The sequence below is a fragment of the Corvus brachyrhynchos genome, unplaced genomic scaffold, assembly GCF_000691975.1.
Source record: "Corvus brachyrhynchos isolate BGI_N302 unplaced genomic scaffold, ASM69197v1 scaffold14, whole genome shotgun sequence".
NCBI classification, from domain to species: Eukaryota; Metazoa; Chordata; class Aves; order Passeriformes; family Corvidae; genus Corvus; species Corvus brachyrhynchos.
Window position 1 is genome coordinate 23,039,225 of NW_008239110.1, and position 23,700 is coordinate 23,062,924.

The window sequence follows — 23,700 nt, forward strand, 5'->3', positions numbered from 1 at the left end:
TTGTGTTTTACTTTTCAAAGCAGAATCATGTATGACTTTTTTCTATAATGTATTAGGAAGGAGGAAGTTCAGCTCAGCTTATATGTATTTATTATTGTACAGGGAAAGCTAGAAATCTTCTGTGATTATTTTATTTAAATGGAGATGCATTTTATGGATCAGCTCAAAATTGCTGATAAAATCATGTAAGAATTGGAAGAAACTTTACATGCTGAGCTAACCATAGCCATTTCTTGTGGGAGACTAAGAGAAATACATTTTTATCTGGAATTTTGTTTTACTAAAAGGTAAATCCATCATTTTGGAGCCCTGGTTGTCACCATGCCGCAGAGCTCTTGCAGGCAACCAGTGATTTGGGGAAGCATTTTTTTCTTCTTTGGACTCATCAATCAAGTCGACTGCTGTATGCTGTTCGTGCCATTAGAGATTAACCACAGACCTCAAGAGTCCTACTCTTTTCCTCCTTCAGAGAGTAACCATTCTTAAATTGTAAAAGCAGGAGTGTGTTGAGAAGGAAGCATGATTTTCAGTCATGAATGAGAATTTTCACTTACCTCAGAGACACTTCTAATTCGATTAGTATTGTGTCAAGATTATTTTTGGCTTGATTTGGTTGTGTAGGAGATTCACTGCCCTCTGTAGAAAGAGTAAATATTTTGAAACAGAATTGCAGTGTAGGACTTCGTGTAGTTTATTGACATTCTGCCTCGCCTCAGGGTCAGATGTTACACAGAAATTGTGTACCTTAAAATATGATCTTCAGGAAATTAAGAATGCAGTACTTCATTAATTGGTATTGTATAAAGAATAAGGGAGCATCTTAGATTGAGTACTCTTTCTTAGGCAACAAAAACTATTTCAGATGAGGAAACAGTTTACACAGTCTGTCAGAAGATCTACTAGTTTAAATCACAGAAGTGGTTAGGAAAAAAAAAGCCAAAACAAAATAGAAGAATAGCCATCTGTTTAATGGGACTCATGAAGAAAGCTAATTCTGTGACTGCACTGTGTGATTTGGCACATAACACTGTGCAAGTACAAGACTGTGATTGAACAGCCTAAGATTCTTGTGACAGAAAGGGAGAGACATAAAAAATGGTAGGAGGGTTTCTAGTTTTAAAGGGGGTTTAAGGTTTTAGGTTCTTTTACAGTGGTGATATTTGAGAGAAAAATAAACAATTTTTTTTAGCAATGCTGCCTGGGGAAATATGAGTGGGAAGAACCCTTCACTTTGTTGATGAGCTCAGATGGGAGCACCCGTTCTAGCTGGACATATAAGTAGCCTTGTAAGAATCATATTAAATAATAACCTAACAGCATGAGATTTTTTTAATGATGGCTGTCAATCTTACCAACACGTTAAATACCTGTTGCAGTGGTTGCAGTAGGTTTCAGGCATCTGTTGAGACAAAGATGAAGAAGAGAGCCAACTGAAATCATGCTGTCATGTGCACTACATTGCTCTTGTGAAACTGCCCGGTGTGCCAGAGAGCCGAGACTGATGGTAACAGTGCTGGTAATAATATTGATAAACATATAACTGCTCCAGGCCATTGGGCAAAGATAGGTGAGTGAAAACATGTCTGCTGGGAAATCCCTCTGGAGAACTTCCTCACCATGCTGCTGCACATGCACAGTTGCATTCAGCATCCTGCTGTCAGCCGGATGACATTTTACTATGAAAAAATACACTGAAGAGCTGGCATGAAATGATGAGGATTTTATTAGATTTTCAGTTGGTTGCTAGCACAGTGCAGTCCAAGGTGCTCAAAAGCAAGGCGAGGATGTGACTGAACATGGTGGTGGGAGACAGCATCCCCGGGTGAAAGATGAGGGAGCTCAGGGATTGAGCCTCTCTCAAGACAGTGTCCCACCAGAGGAAACTGAGTGAGTGAATAATTTTCTGTAGCTTTTTAGCACCACACTTTGGTGACCTTCTGACTGTTTATGTGCTGGGAACAGACTCTTGCCACATTCAAGTAATCTTTCTGGGAGAGAGTTCATAGGGCCTTCCGACTTTTTAATACAGCTATTTATAAACATGCACAGAAATAGAAGATGCATAGTGAGAGTTGTATGAGTCATTCTCATTTTGATATCAAGTCACACTAAACTAAATCACCCTTCTTGACATTCTGGTTCAGATTGACAGCATCATGCCATACAGGGCAACTTTCTTTTTTTCCCTATAAACCCGTTCATGCATGCTCCTGCTTGCTGGACAGATTAAAGCAGCCCTCTTTTATGCATCACGCACTCCACTTGGGCTAAGAAATGTATCCCCTCAGTGTTCAGATATCACATCTGATGGGGACAGTTGTGCAAGCAAGTTGCTGTTAGAGCTGCTATACAAATCCATGTGTGGGGAAGGTTGGCAGAGGTTACCAAGAGCAGAGCTCTGATGAGTTTACAAGCCATTTGACTTGGCCCACTTTTCAGTCATTCTCTGCTTTCTGTCACACAGCATTATATTCTATTTATCCAGTACAGGTTGCACTGAATACCAAGAGCTTAGTTTGTTCTTACACAAATAAATTCAAATATGGAAGTGTTGCTGCACTTGCAAGAATGCTGTGCAATAAAGGCATTTCAGGGGTTCCCTGTGGGTTTGAGGAGTGGTGACCAAATGCTGTGGTCACCATGAAATTCAGACCAAAACCACTTTAATTAACACAAATGGAACTTTATAAAAAGAAAATCAAATAGCTGCAACCTGCAAACAAACGAACAAACAAAACCCTACAATATTTCACTATCACTAAATGCTTTTCAGTCACACACCCTTCTGTCATTAGGATCAAATGAAGTTAAGGATTTATTTTTAATAGACTTGTGCTGTGTTTTCCTCACTGTATTCAACTACTTTATTATTCTTCTGGCCTTATTTTAGATCATTATTAATCTTGGATCTCCTCCTCAGTTTTTATTATCTGTAAAACAGGATAGGGAGATTTATTCTGATCTCAGCATGCATTCAGCTGTGCAAATGTTGGGTAGTTGTGTTGTTATTAACATCATTACTCGTGAATTACATTGTGCCTCTTATGTTGCTATTCAAGAGTTTGATGTGGTATGACACTCCTGTTCTGTTGGGCTTTAAATGGCTACCACGTAGGTAGCCTGTCAGGCAGATGTTTTCACTGGAAAAATGGTTAATGTGATGACAACAGCTTGTAAACAAACAATAAGTTTTTGTGACTGTTTTGCTAAGCAGCTCAGCATTGAATCAGTGTGGTAGGAACAACTAATTTTTAAGTTTCTCCCCCCTCCTTGATTGTTCTGTAGTAAAATCTAAGCAATGGAGATGATGCTAAAGGCACAAGTATTTGTGTAAATCAGAAGAAAAATAATATATTTAGAAAGGCTATTTCTGTTACTCTTTTTAAAAGTATCTTGCACAATAATCTTTGGATCAGCCAGACGAAGAAAACAGTCAGTGTAAGCAGTCCGACTGCAGTGGATGACAATTTGCACTATCACATAATTACAGTGCTGAAAATATTCCCCCATTTTAGCGTTGCCATTTAGGCCTGATTGTTGAGAAGAACAGTTTTGTGTTAGTTCTGTGTACCTCCTGTCAGCAGACACACATACACACACACCCCTCAGTACAAATCTGGATGCTTTTTCATTTGTGTGTGCCAGTGCTTTGTCAGTGTATTTCAGAACTTTGGCCTTCCATTTGCACACAAGTACACATGCACAAATCTAAAATTTTCGCTTTCCTTCTAACTTGAAAAATGGCAAAAAGTCTTGTGGCAGCCCTAATACCTGTCACATCAGCAGCTTTCGTGGTTGTTTTTCTAAAACTTTGTTGTTACAATTGCTGAGCTTCCCCACTGAACAGAGGAGGACATGTAAGTCCAGGCTAGTATACTTGCAGTATAGTTAGTAGCAGCTAACTAGAAGATGATACTTTGTTTTCAGATACAGTGATGTTAAATTTGTTTGTTTTGTTCACATGGGAACTGCCTTCAATGCCATTTTGTAGCTGCTCAAGCCAATATTCAGGCTTCATTTGTCTTGGCCTTTGCTAAGAGTACTATGAACCTCCAGGCAGAACAAAGTAAGCAATGTTGGGGTTTATTTTCCCTTGCTCTCTTCTCCCTCCTTCAGTTCTCCCATATCCACTGACAACAGAAATGGTTTCACTTCTCCAAGGAAGCCCATAATGTAGCAAGAAGGAAAATCCATAACAAAAAAGCATATGTATCTGCCTGCACATGTTTATGTGTAAATTCTCCAGGGAGAAAGCATTCACAGGTCTCACTCCTGAATTACTCTCATTATAATAACCCATTTGGTGTCAAAGTGTGACAGATTATAAGCGCTTAAGGCTAGTCCCAGCTCAAGACAGATTTAAATAAAGTACTTCTGGTTATTGTGCAGGTCAGTGTGTTTAAATAACAGCCCCCCAAATCATACTTTGACATTTAAAAGAGAGAGGAAATATTGTCATGCTGCAGACCTGGCACAGATAAGCACAGGGCAATTTGGTCAGTACACTGTGATTTGTGAGTGCAGCCTAACGCAGTCATTTTCACAGTTTGTAATCAAGTAGCCACCTTAGCAGTGTGTCAGCATTAAAAGAAAAAATGTTTCTTTTAAAATGTTTACACAAATTACTCCCTTGAGGTGCTGCAGTGCATTGACTGCAAAACTGATGTAGGTTAAAGATCTGGAGCAGAAATGGCAAACTTGTGGGCCATTTTTTTTTCATGAGCCAATTGCTCAGGTGGCCAGGTCACAGTAACAGGATAATTTCTCAGGTCTCACACCTAGGGCAACATCACTGGGCGAGATCCCTACATTAGGCGCACTGTGTGGCAAGTGTCAGGAAGCACAGTGCCCAAGTACCTAACTAACAACTGATACGAGTTTGTGACCACCAGGATTTGTGCAGTGTGACTCAGTGCCATCTCTTCCCTACCTGAGCTGTGTGCCCCATCTCTGCTCTTGTCCCTGTTGCACGGCTCCTTCAGCATCACCCCATTGTGCCACATTTGGACTGGGGCTCCCCCAGCGTTTGGCCAATGTGGCCATATCAGAGCCTGGCCTAACTCAGGGCAGGGTGCACGAGCTGAGGAGCTGAGGGAAGGCACATGTCTGGTAGCACCCTGCTTTGGAAGCTTCCCTGTGAATCCCTTCCTTCCTTCAGGTGTATCTGGCTGAGAGGCTCCACTTGTGCTAGAGGGACCGTAACCTGTGTTTGCCCTAGGAGTAGCAGCATTCTGTGCATCTCTCCCTGCTCCTTCTCCTGCATCTCTGTTTTATCTGCTTTCTCCTGCGTACCTACCAACCTCCTGGCCCTAAAAATCTTTGGCACCTAGTGAGGATGCTCCCAATCCTTTTTCCTTCTTAATTTCCTTCTACTGTCTCCTTCATTTCCATTTCTTATGGCCCAGAATCTCCTCACTTCCATCACTTCTAAACTCTCCACCTCTGAAGCTTTCTTCTGTTCCCTAGACATTTCCATGTTGGACTCACCTCCTGTGCTCAGGCTGCCACAAGGCTCATAGAGAAGCTGGATCACTTTTTTCTGGCTGTACAAAGGGCTTTGCTCCAGTGTTGCAGATTGAGAGAAGAATACAAGGCATCAGATGCCTCTTAGGAAATCCACAGAAAGTTTTAGAACTTGATCTCTCTGTACACAGGAACAACCTGAGCTTTGACATGTTTCCATATGAAAAGTTGTGTCTTCATTTCTTGTCTTGTGAAGCATAATCCATTTCTGTCATCGTCCATAGCTAAACCACATATACGTCTGAACTCAATTTTGTAGTGAATTCATACTAATTCAATAAGAAGGAAGATGACAGTATAAGTCTAGCATAAGGTGACAAATCTGAGGAGGTACTAAATCACATATCAGGAAGTATTAAGCACAAGGGCTGTAGAGTGACTTCTGTGTAGCAGTTGGAGACAACATGTAAAACTTAGTGAGGATTTCAGGTCCAATTAAAGGAAGGCATTTCAGTATAAGAGACTGCTCAGCAGCTGTGATCACTTGTGCTTCTGTGTATTGTCAGTGCTGCTCTTTCTAACAATTTCTTTGTTCTGCTTTTTAACGATGACCAGATCTTGCATGTCAACTCCTCCTCTTAAATACATGGACTTCTGCATTAGCTCAGAAGACACAATTAGATCTGATGCTGCTTGTTTTGCAGAGAAAAGAGATTAAATGCAGATTAAGCTTTGGGTAGATGGCAAATGAAGGAAAGCAAAAGATCAGAAGAACCTCTTAAAAGGAAATGGTTTGAATTTGAGCAGTTGTACTATGGACCCAGGAGTACACGAGACTGTCAACAGCACAGTGAAGCTGACAAGCTAAAATCATAGGATCATTCAAGCTGGAAAGCAACCTCAGGAGGAACATTTAGTCCAACCTTCTCCTCATCAGGCTCAGCTTAGAGCTTAGGGCGTTATCCTGTCGAGTCTTCAGAATCTCCAAAGACAGAGATTGCCCAGTCCGTTTGGGCCTCCAGATCTAGTCTCTCACTGTGTTCACTGGGAAAATGGTTTCCTTGCATCCAGTCTGAACTTAATGTGTTTTCACTCTTGCCCAGTGTGTCTTGTCCCCCACCATGCCCACTGTGAAAAGGCCAGTTTCCTCTTCTTGCTGACCTTCTTTTAGGTGCTATGGAGCTGCTGTAGGTTCCTCTTGACAGTTGTCTGCCCCAGGCTGAATGAGGCCTTATCCTTCAGCCCCTCCAGGGTGAGTGCTCAAGCCCTGGCCATCTAAGGGGTTCGTTCACTGCTCACTCTAGTTTATTATCATCTTTTCTTTTCTGGGGAATCCAAAACTGAACTTGATACTCTAGATGGAGTCCAGCAAGTGCTGAGGAAGGAGGGGATGATCCCTTCCATCCCTTCCAAGAGTTTCTTCCGTCTCCCAACTCTGCACCTCATCACACAGCCCAGGATGTTGTTGGCCCTCTTTGCTGCCAGGACAGTCTGCTGGCTTACACTCAGCTCTATCTGCCAAGATGCCCAGGGACTTTTCAGGAAAGCTGCTCCCTCTAGTCAAGTCCCAGCTGGCACCACTGCAGGGGGCTTGTCCTTCCCAGGTGCAGTACCTTGCGCTTGTCCCTGTTGACTTTTACAGGGTTCCTGTCAGCACATTCCTCCAGCTTGTCCAGGTCCCCTGAGGTGGCAGCCCTTTCCTCAAGCATAACAACTGGCTCTGGCATTATGCATTGTTAAATTGTCAACAGAGTAAATAAGCCATAGAAAGCAAGCAGATCCTCTCTTCCCACTTTAAATCTCTTACAACTGCTGAATTCTTGAAGATCTACTTGTAGCAGGAGAGCAGGAAAAAAAACTTGTAGGCTTAGAGACTGAGTTTAAATTGATAGGATAATCCCAAATTTCTATTGGCCTGGCTGCTTTTTCTTCTAAATGGGAAAAATACATTATCTGGGATCAAGGTATTGCAAGAGCAGATACTCTAGCTCATACACAATGCAGGGTTTCTCTGACCAGTATGTTTTCTAACATGTTGCCTGCATGCAGACATGTCAGGTGCTGACGTTTCCTTCATTCCCTTGGAGGGTAACTGTATCTCACCATGAAGACATCTTTTCATTATACTAAACTTAAGTGTTTCTTTTCTTAATTTCTTCCTATTATTCCTAATTGCATTGTCCCTAAACAACCCAGCCCTTGGTGTTTATGTGGCAAATACTGTAAAATTGTTTACTTAGCTGGGTTTGTTCTGCTATAAAATTCATAGCTGGACAGTTGAATTTTTGCCATTAGATGTCACTACATGCACAGCAGACTGTTTTTAAAAGGCTTGATTTTTATTTAGCACCCCGGAAAAATGGAGGAGGGAATTGGGAGATGTAGGAGAGAGTCTGGTACTGTAGTATGTTGGATATGCCTTAACTAAAAGCAGCACAGAAGGAAACATAAGATTTTTGACTTAACTCCAACAACCAACAGATGATGCTGTGACCTTAAGCATATATAAATATGTTTAGCAGCTGCTGTGTAACATATTTATAAGTGTTTAGTGACCTGGAGGTTAATCAAAATGAGTTTGGTGATCTCAGCTCAGTTCTTAATGGACTCCACTTCATATTATAGCACTGATGCAGCACAATTTGTCACAGTCGGCAGTCTTTACTCAAAGGAGGCCTACTGTGGAGTGAGAATTAAAGGCTGAAGTAATACCTGATTATTTCTCCCTAAAGAAAACTTTCCATTCCAAACCATCATAGAGCAAAATAATATGTGGAGGAGCTCTGTACTGCTCACTGCACCCGATCTCAGAATAAAACAGCATTTACTCTGGCAGGATGTCCTTTCAGCATTACTGAATTAGCTCACGCGTGCTGCGGGTCAGGGCTTTGACAGGGGGCCGGGAAAGGACGAAGTCCTGCCAGGGATGGTGCTGAGTCTTTTCACTTGCTGGGCTCTTTCCAGAGATGGAGAGCTGTGTCCGTTCCAAGTGCAGCATTACATAGGAGGATGAAAGGGAAAGGTATTGCCTTGCCAGATGAAATTTCAGAATTAGGCTCTGCCATTCAGGTTCTTCTGAGTACAGAAGCAATTTTTTTAGACTTCAGTTGTTTTCTTGCTGCCCTGGCCAAAGCCAGTATATTCTTTTTTATTTAATTTCCACTTTCCGTCTAAACTGGAAATAGTTTCCTACTTCTTGATTTAAAGCTGTTGTACAGCAATATGCTTGCATGAGCTGCAATTGAGATTGATGTCCATAGTGGGTAACATGAAACAGGTTGTACCTCAGTTTGAGACAATGAACAGCCCCACAGCTTAGAAGATACACATGCTATAGGAAGTAATAGTGTTGAAATATTAGTAGGTAAGGACCAATTTCAGCTTACCTGCAAGGTGTGTGTCTCCTGTGTATTTTTAAAGTAAAAGGAGCACATTAAGGAGATAGATACCTGTAGGGACTTGCCTTTTCCAGAATCCTAGCCTTAGTCCATAAAAGAACCTCTCAAAATCTATTACTTCTTTTTTAAACTGTGAAAATACACTTGCACATTTTTTTCATCTTCACTAGTAATTTTACCTAGTAACAGAAAGGATCTTGCTTATCCAGTGTAGAAAGCATTTTTCGGTTAACTGCATTTGTTGAAATATAGTTTTTTTCAGCTAAAAAAGGAGGGTGGGGATGTTTAAGATACAGTATTTACATAAGAAAAGCTTGACTGTGTGACTGAAATAATTTAAAGTTGTTGCCAAATGGTTCTGCTCTTCTCTTTTCCCTTTGTAATTCTCCCTTGGAGCATTGCACCACTGTGCATTTTAAATCTTTTCCCTCCACTTCTCCTTGCAAGCTTCATCTGGGAAATGACATTGTATGGCAGTTATCTCCTTCATATCAAAAGAAAGCCTTTGCCTCTTTGCAAGAGTGAAGAAAAGTTTGTCTTCAGAGAGCAAAGGACAAAACTGACTTGGAAAAAGATGCTTTATTTAGATAACACGTTCTCTTTTCCTTTGAAGAAATTCACAATGTGTCAAGAAAAATTAGGCCAAATAGTGCTTTAATGGTCTTCCTCCTATACCTCCTAAAAAAGAAATCTGCTTCTGCCAATTGTGTTAAGAATCTGCCATGAGTTTGGAGAAGACAAGAAGCCACTGAAGTTACTCAGGGTTCTTAATTTTGGAATTGTCTTTTTTCATTTGAATACTGTATAATAATTAAAAGCAGAATTTCTACTAAAACTCTCATCTTGCTACCAAGACATTCAGCTTTCCCTTTGTGTAGGATGAAATTAAGTGCTTCGTTTTTGTAAGGAAATAAAAGTTGACAGGTACTAAAGCTGTGTAAAAGGGTGGTTGCTTTCTTGTTTCTTTTATTTGGAAAAACAGCATAAATTTACAGGGGGCACACTGAAGAAACAGGTCTGAGTTTTGTATTTTCCTATGTATTTTCCTATGAATATAAAAGTAAGTATTTTTTCCATGTGTTCTTATTTATAGATATGATTTTATATGTTTAAGTCTAACTCATATACATATGATAATACATGCAGTCTTCAACTGTACTAAGAAAAGGTAGGTAATTGTTTTATGGATTAAAAGAATAAAAGGTTACTTTTTAAGTGAATCATGCATTACATTGGGTTACTGTGCTTACTTCGATTGGATTATTTTCTTCCTTGTGCCTCAGTTAATCTACAGAGTTTGACAAATCAGGTACCAAGCATACTTAGATACTTTCTAGAACTTAAAAGTAGATAAGTTTTAGTCTTTAAAAATACTTGGTCTGAGTATGTGGAGAATCTGAATGTGTGGAGAATTATACAAGGGCTTCATTTAGGGCCGTTTTTGAGAGACATTTAAGTCTCAGTTATAAAAGCGTTAAACAAATACGGGATTAAATTTTCAAAAGCAAAATAGTCCTGCTGAGGTTTCTTGTTTCAGCAAAGTGGAATATGTATGGAGTTTTTTGAAAGATTGGACATAGATGACACATACGGATGAACGCTGTCCAACGCAATAACAACAGATGCAAAAATCAGAAACTGAGTCTATGGTACCCATTTTTCTTTTGGTCATTTTGCTTTTTATTAAGCTCAGGCAGGTGAGGGTTGCTGTTACATGGTCAAAATGGTGAGAATGGCAATGCGCTGGATTTTTTTTTATGCCAGTGCTAGGTTCTAATTTTGACTCCTGATCACATTGGTGTCTACTCATAGGGTATAATGTGAGCTGTATTTTTCTTTCAATTGGTGGTGACACAGAAAGACTCTGTATACCTCTCTTGAAATTAGTCTTCAGTCCAATTCTATTTCACATGTATGGTAACTAGCTCAAGACTAATTCAAACTCCCCACGTAGGTAAAATGAACTAATTGCCTGCTTTCTCCTTACAAACAATAGGTGATGTGCTCTGTGACAAACCACAGCATCTTCAGCAATGAGGTATGCAATGAGATATTGTATGTGTGCTTTCCTCTCCTAGGCAAGGCAATTTTCCTGCCATGAATCAGAGCAGCATTATGGGATCCAGCTCCCCCTACACTCAGCCGATGAACAACAGCTCTGGCCTGATGAACCCGCAAGCTCCTCCTTACAGCATGGCACCTAACATGGTGAACAGTTCAACAGGTAATGGTGAGTAGCCTTCCAGCAGTGACCTTTCTCCATAAACCTGCTTAACAGTGTCAGCCCAGGGCTGGTGGCAGGGGAACATCCTTCTTCATTTGATTCACCCCTGTTGGGTAGTTTGGAGTGATTTGAAATTAGGCTAAGGTACGCGCCTTTTTTTTGTACAGTAACTCATACATTTTTCATTAAGTCCTTCTGCACAGCACGTAGATGCATACAGTGCTGATGCACACAGAGTCCAGCGTCACTCAGACTCAGCCTGACATAGGTGTTGACTAGCCAGTATGTATATTTGTGTGTATGTGTCTGCAGGAAAGGGAAGGAGAATAACTTCTTTTAAGAGGTTGCTTTTGTTTTTCAGCATCTTACTTGCTAAGGTTGCAATTTCAGATATTTAATGTGGTAGTCATTTAAAAAAAGAGATGAGCACTTGCTCTGACTTGAAGATGCTGTAAGTTGAGCACTTAACATAATTATTCTGTTTGAAAAACATAGGCCATATTTACTATTCCAAAATTCATATAGGGTTTCCTCATTTACTTATTTAAGTATCAGTTTATAAAATTTTATCATAACTTCCTTTTGGAAAAAAGAAAAAGAAAAAAAGGAAAAGGGCATATTCAATGTAGCTCCTGGATTTATCCTTCATATCATGACTTACGAGTTCAGAATTGCTTGTAGCTTTCTGTGTGTCTCTGAAGACAGGTGAATGTAGTTCTGTGCAAATGTGCTTCATGGTCCATATTCAGCTTGAATTCCTAACAATTACCTCCTTCAAGATAATACTTCAGCAAAGATCAATTCTTTGATTGGGCTGTGTTTGGATGGAGTTTCAATGACCCTGAAGCGGATCCTCCCAAATACTTATTCCAGTCATGGAGTTTCTGTGCATGCTTTACTGATTACATTATCCCTTTTAGAAATGTTGGGGTTTTTGAAGTTTTTTTCAGAAAGCTGAATAGGTTGTGCTAAGGTAATATGATGTTGTTTCTTAGTTGTTTTTGTTTCTACTTCTGTTATTTCTGTAGAAATGCTTTACTACCTAAACTGCGTCTTACCAAGAGCCTTGGCTTTGGTATCTTTTTCTCTACCCCTCTTAGCCTGTGTATTTCCTTCATCCTTTGCATCTTTCCGTCTTTTCTCCCTGTAAATTCTATTATGTTCCTGCTTCTTTGGAAGAAAATGGCCACAGTGAGATGCTAGTGTCTAGTATGTCCAGAGAGTTTCTTTCCTCTACATAGGAGCTGCTGAGACACTGAACAGTGTCTTATATTTCAAGAACATTATGTTACCATTTTGGTTAGCTGAAGAAGCAGAAAGGAAGCTGCTAATCAGTAAGATATAAAAAAAAAAAAGAGAGAGAAATTAACAAAAAAAAAAAAGGCTTTTTCCAGTGCTGGCCTGGAAGCTGTTGGCTAGCCCAGACAGCACACTGCACCATCTGGATGAAGAGGGACAAGCTATTGAAAAGAGCATTAGATAATAGCTTGCTTTTTCCCCACCAGAGCTGTCCCAGGTAATATTATGTTTTGTTTGTCTAGTTATGTGTTTTGTCTGGCTTGCTGAAATAAAATTACTTCTGAGCATTGAAACTGTGCTATAAATTCTGTTTTGCTATTAGCAGAAGTAATTTTTCCACCCTTTTCCGTTGGCCCCCAGAGCTGCAAAAATAACCAACAGCAAACAGATGGCAGAGTGCCCTGCCTAAGAAGATTTATGTATTCCTAAGGAATAACCAGTTTAAAGGAAGATTCACAGAGGTTTTTTTGTTCAGATAATTCAGCCATTCGTTATTTCATACAGTGGAAATCTGTTCAATGCAAGACCATTTATCCTAGCAGTCTTTTGTATGGGGTAGTCATACTCTTTTTATTGTGTTATGCATTCTGAAATATTGGATTTTTAATAATTTAAACATTTATCAGGGTTTTTTCTGCCAGTGCATTTGTGAGGTTTTCTTTTGTTCCAGTTTTATTAATTCAGAGATTACCCAATGGAAAGTAAGTATGAGATGAACTAGAGGAGTTCAGTGCACCTCTTTCAGTCCGCGTGGGAGCAGACACGCATCTAGAATTGCTTTACAGGCCTCCAAGAGACAATGTTGGGGAGGAAATGGACACACACAACACCGAATAAAGAAAATTAGGTGTGGATACACTGCTGAGGGCAAATACAGTGGGAATGCTTAATTTCCCCCTATCATGACTCATCCTTCTGATTTGGTCAAAAAAATGAAAGCTTAAGCCAAGTGTAAATACCATATTTTTAGTGATAATTCCTTGAGCTGGGGGTGCACTTTAGGGTCAGCTCTGGCCCTGCATTTGATGAGGTGGAGAACCTACACATGATACCTATTTAGGGGCTTGAAAACAGGATTTTCTGTGGCAGGAAGACCAGTTCAGCTATATGGCTCCTTAGCTTCCCCTTCCTTCCTGCCCCATTAGTGTAAAATCATACATCTGTCAGATAAACCAGCGTTCAGTCCACATGGAGGGCCAAAACAGAGTGCAGCTGAGTGGCTGCTGCTGGAGTGAAGGCGCTGGTTAACTTGCTTACATACACTGGGCATGAACAACTGTGGTTTCAGTTAGAGGCCAATGAAAACCCAAGGCAAGTAATAAGGAGAAGTTTGTTTCTTGGTTGTCTGGGTTTTGGAGGGTGCAGTTGTGTTGCCTGATATGAGGGAGGAAGGTGGGTCTTTCACTTCAATCAAATGCACTTTTAGGTTTTACTCTAAAATAGAAGAAGATTGCTGATAACTGATGGAATTGTTTTCATATGGTGTTGGAGCCTCAGTACAGCTATGTCTAACACTGGTTTTGTCACCCATTTTTAGTAGTATTTATAACTCCTCATTACCAGTTGATCCTTTTGTCTTTAGTTTTTTTTAATTAATGTCACAATTGAAAGGAAAATGCAGTTATGCATCCTCGTACTTCAGCAGTGACTGTGGATCAAACAGCAGATCACCAGCTTCTGCTGATGCAGAGTGGTTTAGGAACACAGAAATTACGAGATCAAAGAAGACAGATCCTTCTAATAGAGTATTCCATTCATAACAATAACAAGAGCTTCAGGGAAAAGGTGTCAGAATCCCTTCACAATTATGGAACAAACTGCCATTCAGAAAAACTGTATAACCTCCACTGTCCTTTTGTTATATGAGTTCAAATTACCCATATATATTTCAGACTTTCCCCCCCTATTTTTCAAGTTCCAGGTTTAAAAATGCATATAATAAACAGGAAACTTACAACCCCCAGTATAGATCATGCTGTGAGCTTTGTTAATTCTAGCGAAAATTATCTTTAAAAAGAAGCAATATGAAGTTTATATCTCACAGGTTTCCATATTTTTCTTGCACAGAAACTGGCATTCACAATCTCTGCTACCTCTGGAGATGGGCAAACCAATAAAAAGGCATTAATCTCCTTACTGCTCAAGGATACTTTCCTTATTTCAGTACCTCTGTCTTACTGAAACCTTTATTTTTCTGGGTATTATTATTCCCAATTAATTTTTAACATCATAATACTTCACATAAAACGTGAAATTCTAGGAAAAATTTTTTGCACTAAAGGAATCAAATCAAACCCTGGGGTGCCCTTGTCCCCAGAGCTGGAGGATCATTCATGGCAGGACATCAGGCACTTCTGTTGTCCCTGTTCTGTTTTTCCTGTGGGCATCAAAGCAGTGGAGATCCTCTCGTCAACTCCACAGTCACTAATTCGCTGCTTTTGTTTTTTCTTCTCTTTTTTTTTGCAGAGGGAGAGTGCTAGGGTTGGAAGGGGGAAAGGAATGTCCTACAAAGGAGGGAGTATTCTGTTTTGTAGAGCATGATTTGTTATTGCACTAGCAATAAAGAGAAAAACAATGTTTGTATATTGCTGCTTCTACAGTATTTCATCGTCTGCTGGGACTGGTAGAGCAGCCTTTAGCAAAAAAGAATTCTTTGCTGCAGTTTTACTCATGTCAATATCTGCCTTTGAGTACCTTAAATTCAGTGTGGAATAGTTAATTCAGGACCTTGACCTATACTTGCTTTTTGAAATCATTCTACCTCTTACATTCTTATAATAAGCCAGAGGCTAGTACTTGAAACCTATTCACAGTACGCCACAACACTTTTCGAGTCAAGATTTTCCCTGTTATCCTCCTCTCTACAATGTTTTATCCTTTGGTCTGCACTTCACAGGCAGAATTATTAGTACCTGTGTAGAAAGAGACTGTGTCTTATTTTAGCAGTTTCGTGACAATAACAGTATTTCACTGCTCAGAAAGGGTCAAAACAATGTTCTTGCTGTACCGCTTAGCTAAAAAAAGTGAAAGAATGTCTTCTCACAAATCGCTGGAGAGTATGTTAGCAAGAAGTTATGAAACAGCATTTCAACAGCAGATAGAAAAATAGCTGTGGAAACATCTTGGGTAAAAGCTATAGGGATAATAGACAACCTTGCAGTTTGCCAGTAAAATGCTTGCAGTTCTTCTCTTAGAGGTAGAAAGAAAGAATGTAGATGAACTAAATAATTTAGAACAAAAAGTGAAACAGAATTTGGGTAACTTTTATTATTTTTTTCAAAATTGTCTCCAACTTCTGATAGTTACATTTGCATATGCCAAAAATAAATAGTCAAAAACCAAAATGAACCTGTATTTTTACATTTCTAAGCATGATTAATAGAGTCAGAATGTTTGTGATAATCTGCAGACTGGAGTTACTAGCCCTTTATATGAGGTGTTAACTTAAGCCCGTCTGGAACAGAGATTTCATAAGGGAGTTCTGATGGAAACAGGACTACCAGAAGTGGACACAATTTTTAAATTCTTTGTAATAGAAGTATGATGTTCCAACTACATAAAAGTGAGATATCAGCAGAGGATTTAGCTATGCAGAATTCTGGTGAAGAAGTGTCATCATTAACTTTGCTTTGTTCGACCTCTCTAAAATTGCTTTATAGGGAAAGGGTCAGCTTTGCTTGCTTTGAAACTAATACCCAAGACTTCTTTTTTAGCACTTTCACAGCATGAAATGTGTTAACTGTTAAAATGGATTTTGTATAACAGTTCTGCATCCCAGTTTGAAAGCACACTGTGGCATATATTTGACCATTTTGAACATAGAACTTTTTTAAAATCTCTGAAAGAAAAGTTATTTTTTTTTTAATTGTGAATTCGAAACTAGAACATGTTAGGCTGCCATCCTTAACTTGAGAATGGTCACAAGCTGCCCCAGCTCCTCAAGCAGAATATAAGGGCAAAATGCATACTAATCAAATGCTTAGTGGATGCTGACTTCCCAGTAGCATATTGACTGGCTGTTTTGTTGAGATTTCACACACATACATAAAAATAACAGCATTTTTAGCTGATCCCAATAGATTTTTCTCTGCAGCTGCATCACTTGTAAAAGCCTTTTTGTTCCAATTCTTGAAGTCTGAAGTATTGCAAGTAATTTTTTTTTTTAATCTCAATTATGATTTATGTGTTGTGATGACTTTAAGGGCTTGATTGGGCTACAAATGTGCTTTGAAAAAACAAGAAAATGTGCCCATGAAAAACACCGGCAGTTCAAAGCTGAATATTGAGCATACAGTTGTAAACTCACATGGCACATGGCTGGGTAGGTTTTTTTGGCAGAGCCAGAGTCTCAACCTGCAGTGATGCTAAAGATATTAGCAAATTAGCACTGCAAAGCTTGCCAGCGTATTCGCTAGAGTCCTGCTCATGCTCTCACTGCTGTAATTAAAACTAATTATTTTCTAAAACATAGTAATACATGAATATGTGCAATAATCATTTTGTAGTGGGCAATCTGTGAAGTATTTTTAAAGCTTCTTTTCCCCCTCCTATCTTTGGCTCGCGGTGCAGTGTGCCTGCTGCCTGGTGCAAGCCAGCACTGTCATTTTGCGAGCCACACTACTCTGATAAAGACAATGATGCTTTGCTGATTCTTACATTTTGACATTTGCAATATATATTTTTTTCCTTTTTATTGTCTTTTAGGTTATTCTGTATGTTTTTCTTAACTCATATCCTTTGAAAGAAGGGCATGAGGGGGATTAAAAAGAGAGAAAGGGAAGGTAATCCAGTCTTTCACAAATGCTGTGTACATGCTTTTCAGCAGGCAAAGAATCACCTGATGTCGTGCTGCTGTTTTCTGGTTATTTGCATTGATTCAATGTCATGGCACCTCCTAGCATCTGCTCTGCCCAGTATTTTCTGTCTATTTGTCTGAATGTTTCTTCTTGCATCTTTCTAGAACTACAGGAACCCAGCAGCTCTGCAGCAGTAATACTATACTTGGCACTTGCATCTTCAAATAAAAAAAACCCTTAAACTCCTTGCACCCCTGGGAAGCAACTGCATGCCATTATCAGAGAAAGACATTTGTGTGTTCGTTATAGTCCCACCTCATTTTGGCAGGAGGAGGAAGCTGAGTGCTGGTTCTCCAACAGAGCGCAGTTTACAGCTTGTAATTCTGTAGTTAAGGCTCACAGTGGCTGAGCCATTCATTTTGAAGTCAGTAGGGGCAGGAATTATCTGCTGGACACCAGCCTTAATACAGATGTAATCGGAAAATTCAGCCTTTTTCTTGGATTCAACATAGCAAGCAAAATGTACATTGTTTTCACTTATATTTGTCTACTGCTAAAGGGAGAGAGCAGTAATTCAAATAGACTTTTGTTGAAATGTTGTGGTCAAATGCAGAGACAGTTGAAGAGCACGAGCAGCAGGAAGAATGAATTCTACTCTGTAAAGTGGTGGTGGTTGTTGTTGCATGGTGCTTGTATTCTCTTCTTGTTCATTCTCCTTTGTTTCTGCAATTCAGCTGAGGAGGTTTCCAGGTTTCCAGATGCTGGAATAACAGGACAGAGGTGGGAAAACCTCTCCTTCACGTGGCGCTACAACCTTGCAGCAGGAAGCGTGTTTTTTCCTACAAAGCCAAACATAGTCATGCTTAACTGTTTCTCCTGTTTTCGATTAGCACCTATGGGTCTTGCAGATATGATGACACCTGGTGAGTCCAAACTACCCCTTCCTCTCAAAGCAGATGGCAAAGAAGAAGGAGCCCCCCAACCCGAGAGCAAGTCAAAGGTATTTACCACCTCCGCACGTGGTGTTGGTTCTGCCCGCAGAAGTCTGCTGTCTTGTCCTTCATCTCCTGGTTTTGGCCTACCCACTTCTGTTCTTTCCTGCATGCCTTTCCATTCACGTGCAATTTCTTTGTTTGTTTCTTTTTTTTTTCTTTTTTTCCTTCATTGTGTGGATCTGAAAGTTACTAGTTCTTATGGCATTTTAACTTGTGGGGGCAAAGCATCCCAAGCCAAAAGTTGCGTGGGGATTTGGCTGTGCCAGGTGGGTGGGAAAGAAGGGTCTTGCCTGATTGCAATCCTTGCAGCCATTTTTCTCTGCCTTCAGTTATAGCTTCCTGTTTTGGCCACCTCAGCAGCAGCAACATACCTTAATATTTTGCTTTCCTGCCTTATTTGATTAAATAAGGTGAACAGCTTGTTTTTGTTTCTTTCTTTCATAATGGGAAACCCATGCTTAGCATTTCATGTGAGCTTGAAGTAAGCATGGTGGCTTAGTGACTTTAGCCAAGCATCCAGCAAACTTTCCAAATTATACTAATTAACAATGTTGTTTTAATACCTTTTATATATATATAAATATATTTCTGTATGTGTGTGTTTTCTGTATGTGTCTCTCTGTTTATATATATTTTATATATAAAAATTGGTCAGTCTGTTAAACTGGATGTATTTTTTTTGTTTTTAATAAAGTTTGCCCTGCCTTTGTCATATTTTTTTTTTTATTCCTCTACCACAGGATAGCTACAGCTCTCAGGGTATTTCTCAGCCCCCAACCCCAGGCAACCTGCCAGTCCCTTCCCCAATGTCCCCAAGCTCTGCTAGCATCTCCTCATTTCATGGAGATGAAAGTGATAGCATTAGCAGCCCAGGCTGGCCAAAGACTCCATCAAGCCCTGTAAGTGGCTCTGGTTATTTTGGTTTTCGTTTATTTTTTGTAATTAATTATATTTTAATGCTTGCTTGTTTGTTTTGTAAATTCCTTTTCTTTATTATTTATCCACTAAACAGTTTTCTTTCTTTATAACACTGGGTACAAATTCTGCTCTCGGACACATGACTGTAAGTTCCACTGCCTGGCTTCAGTGGGGCCTGAGCATGCTTATCCAAGGGCAAAATTTGTCCCAACAGTACTTGGAAATAAGAAAGAGTAAAATTGTGTGCATCATGCAAGTGTGCTGTCTGGTAAAACAGCAGTTGTTGTGGAGAAAACATCCTTCCTGTAATGCATCAGCTTCCAAGCATGCCTACTGTGTTGTTAAGGACAATTCCATTTCTGTTCCTGGGCCCAAACTCCTTCACACAACTGACTTCACTCTGGTTGCTGCACTTGTCTTTACTAGGATTATTTAGGAAAAAAAAAAAAAAAACAAAAACAAACAAAAAAGAGAAGTATTCTCCCCTATTGAAACTAATACCCATCAAAAGTTAAATTACAGACTCAGCACCACAGAAAAACTGCCATTTATATTTTTGGAAGATTTTTAATTTCGAATTGTGTATTTGGAAATACAGCCATTAGGCTGTCAGGGCACAGTCTAAACCAAAATTGTTTCTAATTTGCTTCATTTGGTTATTTTGAAATAACCCAGATTATAAGCTGCAAAGACCCTGATGCATGTACATTTTTAGAAAACTATTTTTTTAGATGAGTAATGTTTAATCATTCTCATACAGGTTGTAAAGAAAAACCTGAGAGAGATGTGTGGAGCTAAAACCAAATTTCATCATCTATCTTTCTATCTCTATATATGCGCACACCTAGAAAATCTATATACATATATAGAAAAGAGAATGCAGACATAAGATGATGTGGTCGGTCTATGGGGAGCAAATGTCCACTTGGTCATTTTTGCTTTGTTTTTTTTTTTTTTATAATTAAGAATGTATATGTTGTTCCTCTCTTACTCCTTTTTATCAAAAGCAGAAATGATGGCAATTTCTCTGTAGAAAAATAGTGAAACATATTCTTGTGCAGAATTATAAAGGGGGTTTTCCCTAATGTTAAAGTGCACTTAAATTAGCAATAATTCTTTGATAACAATTTTTACAAAGTGATATGTTAAAGAGTGTGTCTCAGGGCAAACAGAGGAAGGCCAGTCAGAGGGTAAGAGATCTAACCATCCAAAAAAACAGACATTTACTGAATCCCCCGAGCAAGGGGGCAGCATGGCATGAAATGCACCACTTTAATCTTTGGATGTTTATTTGACAGCAACTTTGAGTCTCAGAAGGCAGCTGATGTTACTTGATCCCACAAAGTTTCATGTTTTTCTTAACAGCATTTGTGAAAGTGTGATATCAAAAATTCTGTTAGTTTTCTTTGTAGTAATGTTTGGGGTCTTGCTTTTGGGCAGTTTTCTGGAGGAAGGCAAGAGAGTTATAGCACAGGCTGTCTAACACATTGAGTGCTTCCTCTACAACCAAACAATAATGCATTCCTGAGCTCATTGCATAAACTGTGTAGCAAATCCTGGAGTCATCAGGAACACGTGGAGATTTTTTCATGTAAATAAAGTATAGGTTATTGCCAGAGTATAACATTGGAAAAAATACATGAGGAAAGTTTGTGCTTTCAATTTCTTCTGGATGTCCTTCTCTCCAAAAGTTTCAGTTAGACATGGATAAATACAGTGCTTTGGAATGATAGCAAAATAAGTGCTGCAAATGAGCTGATCCCTTTTTACCTATGAAGGCCAGTGGATTGGATAACTTCATCGATTTTAACAGCAGCCTGACATAGCCTGGAACGATTGATTGCAGGCATTTCGTTACACTTGAAAACAGCCTGAATTGGTTCATTAAATCCCAAAGCTGCTTCATGTGCTACAACTTGTCCATTCCAGTAGAGCATAAAAGCAGGGGTGAATGGTCTGTGATTCACTTCAAGGTATTCCTGTGATCCTACTAAGTGGATCCTCTCTTTCAGCTGCTTTGTGCGGAAGTGAGGCATGAGAAAATGGGGAGAAAGAACTGCTGAACATTAGGTTTTGAGGCCTCTTTGGGTATATCAGGAAAAGGACACTTCTGCTATGCCAAGTTTGCATATAATGTGCATCCCTGACACTGGTGAGGTAGTTTTAAAATTCTTTAAAAGAAACATTTCAAGTGTGGGTGTAAACTACGCAGGGTCACTGCAACATGAGTAAAACAGTAGCTTACGAAAACCTTGTAAATTGCTGTTCCCTGTCCATAGGTACCCATGAACATGACAGTGAATACACCTGAACAGTGCTACACCTCCATGGTGCTAGCTGGGAGGGGTCTCCAGAGTCCTTCAGGAGAAAATCTTGACAGAGGATTGTGTCCTGCACAAGCCTCTGCCACGGATTGAACTTTGGCAGTTTTTGCTGCCTGTGTATGCACGCTCTGTTCTGTAGTAAAAGAGGTCTGTGTAATACATGTAATATTGGCAAATTCTTCATTGAAGTGGGGGAAGTGAACAGTAGGTAATTCTATAAATATAGATCCTTAAAGCTTTGTACAGAAGCAACTACCTACTGCCTTTCATGTGAAAATAACTCCTACAGAAATTTGTATTGCTCTGAAGGATTCTGCAGACTCACCATACAAGGGTCTGCGTATAATACAGTTTTAATAGTGGGTAGGTATATTGAAAAGAAAGTATGGGGTTCAACAGATTTAATATGGGAATTGGCTTTGATATCCATATACTTTGGTGGAGTTTTTTTAATCACCCATTTAAACACTGCCAGTATATCGTGGAAGAGTGCTGGGGATTGCGGGCAGAGTAGGATACAACTAAATCAGTAAAGATATGTGCCACAGGCTTGCACTGGCATTCTTCTATCACCAAAATTATCAACATACTTAACAGAAGAAAAGGTCATGATCAGTGTTCTTCCAGCATTGCCTGGGATGTGCTCATTTTAATTAACAATGGGGTCTTTTTCTTATAAACTATCGCTTTATAAGGGTTAATATTTAATATTTATAGGTGAATTTAGGCTTCTAGCTGAACCTGCCCATGTGAAACTGAAGTTTGTTTGTGTGTAGACTAGCTTGCACAAATCTGTCATTTTTATACGTTTACATTTATAAAAATAGAGAAGAGAAAAAGATCTTTACTCTTGAGGAATAGCATTCTTCCCTGCAGTGCATTCTTCTAAAGTTAACATTTCATTTTAGAAGAAAATTGCACCCATTTTATAAAGCATGACAACCTGAAAGCTCACACAGTAAGAAACACTTCTTACCTTCTGTAAGCTGTGAAAAGTTTTCAGATTATACTGTCATTTTAGAGCTTGCTGCCACACTGCTGAAAAGCAGCATCATTTGAGATGTATAGTAGAAAAATACGGAATGAAAAATTCTTAACAGTTTTCCTTCTGCTCTGAATCTGATTTGAAAAAGTGAATCTTAACATATAAAAGTGAAATCCTAAAACTGGTAAATCTGAACTTTCTTAATCCTGGTTCACCATAACATGAAATACAAACTATTTTGTTGCCTCGTATGTTAGAATATAAGCACATAGAAAATTTGCTGGGTAAAAGCTGGAATTTCCCACCTTCATTTTTGTTAAGAGTTCTGGGGCATCTTAAGTGTCAGATTAAAATTGATGCTGGCGACCAGTAGAGAGAGTAACTTTGTACTTACTGCAAAAGGTAGTGGGATAGCTCCAGTTCATTAAACTGTTCAAGCCTGTGTGGTCATGTATCTAGTGCTCACTACAATATCAAATTAGTAGCAACATGACTTCCCTACTTCCCCCTTTCCACCCACCCAAAAAAACCTCCCAAACTTTGACAAAGTGTTATTTGTTGCAAAGAGTTAAACTGATCTTGGACACCCTGATACACAGCAAGTGATGCTTTGAGTAAATTGGTTGCTATTACAGAATCAGTTTGTGCTTCCTTTGCATGATCTGCAGGATTCATGTCAAAGTACTTTCCTGCCAGCCACTTAGTATTGATAAAACAAGTTTAGCCCTGACTCTCACTTCAGTAGGAGTTGTAACGCTACCGAGTCTGGCTCAAGTAAATTCAGGCATGCACCTCATTTGTAAGAAAGGTAATCATATCTGTCTGTAGCAAGGATTGCTGTGAAGAAGTTACAATGTCAGCAAGGCAGAAAACTTTAAAGGAGGGTATTTATTTAATTAAAATGGATATCCATTCACTGGAAAGAGCAGCAATGGCTCATGGAACCACTAGGTCACCCCCCTTGGCTTCATGTTTCTGTTCTCCTGACTCTCTTCTGGTGTTGCCAAGTTGCAGCTGATAGCTGGAAGGAGATACAGAGTCTGTCATATTTTCCAGGCTAACATGCAAGATGAATGGTGAAATCATTGGCAGTGGGTTTCTGCTCTGCTGCATCCCTCTTCCATGGTGTCGAGTGCCAGGCCTCACCACTATGTGGGGACATGGACAAAGTGGGTGGTTTTGTAGCATCTGTGAGGTACAGTGAGGGTCCTCTTTAGAGATGTTCAACTAGGAATGAGTTTCTGTTTACATGAGAATAGTCTGTCTTCAGTTCAAAGTAAGGAAAAGGCAAAGGAGGG

The 23,700-nt window shown here is 39.5% G+C and overlaps 1 protein-coding gene across 11 annotated transcripts in view; it reads left to right on the forward strand.

Annotated features, from left to right (window-relative positions):
- The window catches only part of ARID1B (AT-rich interaction domain 1B), a 296,599-nt gene that overhangs the window by 244,059 nt on the left and 28,840 nt on the right, over positions 1–23,700 (forward strand). For 4 of the 11 annotated variants that reach the window (XM_017739507.1, XM_017739511.1, XM_017739510.1 and 1 more), the window contains 3 exons: positions 10,940–11,091; positions 18,071–18,180; positions 18,916–19,074. In XM_017739507.1, coding sequence (XP_017594996.1) covers positions 10,940–11,091; positions 18,071–18,180; positions 18,916–19,074 — 421 coding nt within the window. The remainder of the gene's footprint in view (positions 1–10,939; positions 11,092–18,070; positions 18,181–18,915; positions 19,075–23,700) is intronic. The other 7 variants (XM_017739513.1, XM_017739514.1, XM_008637893.2 and 4 more) reach the window with 3 other exon arrangements.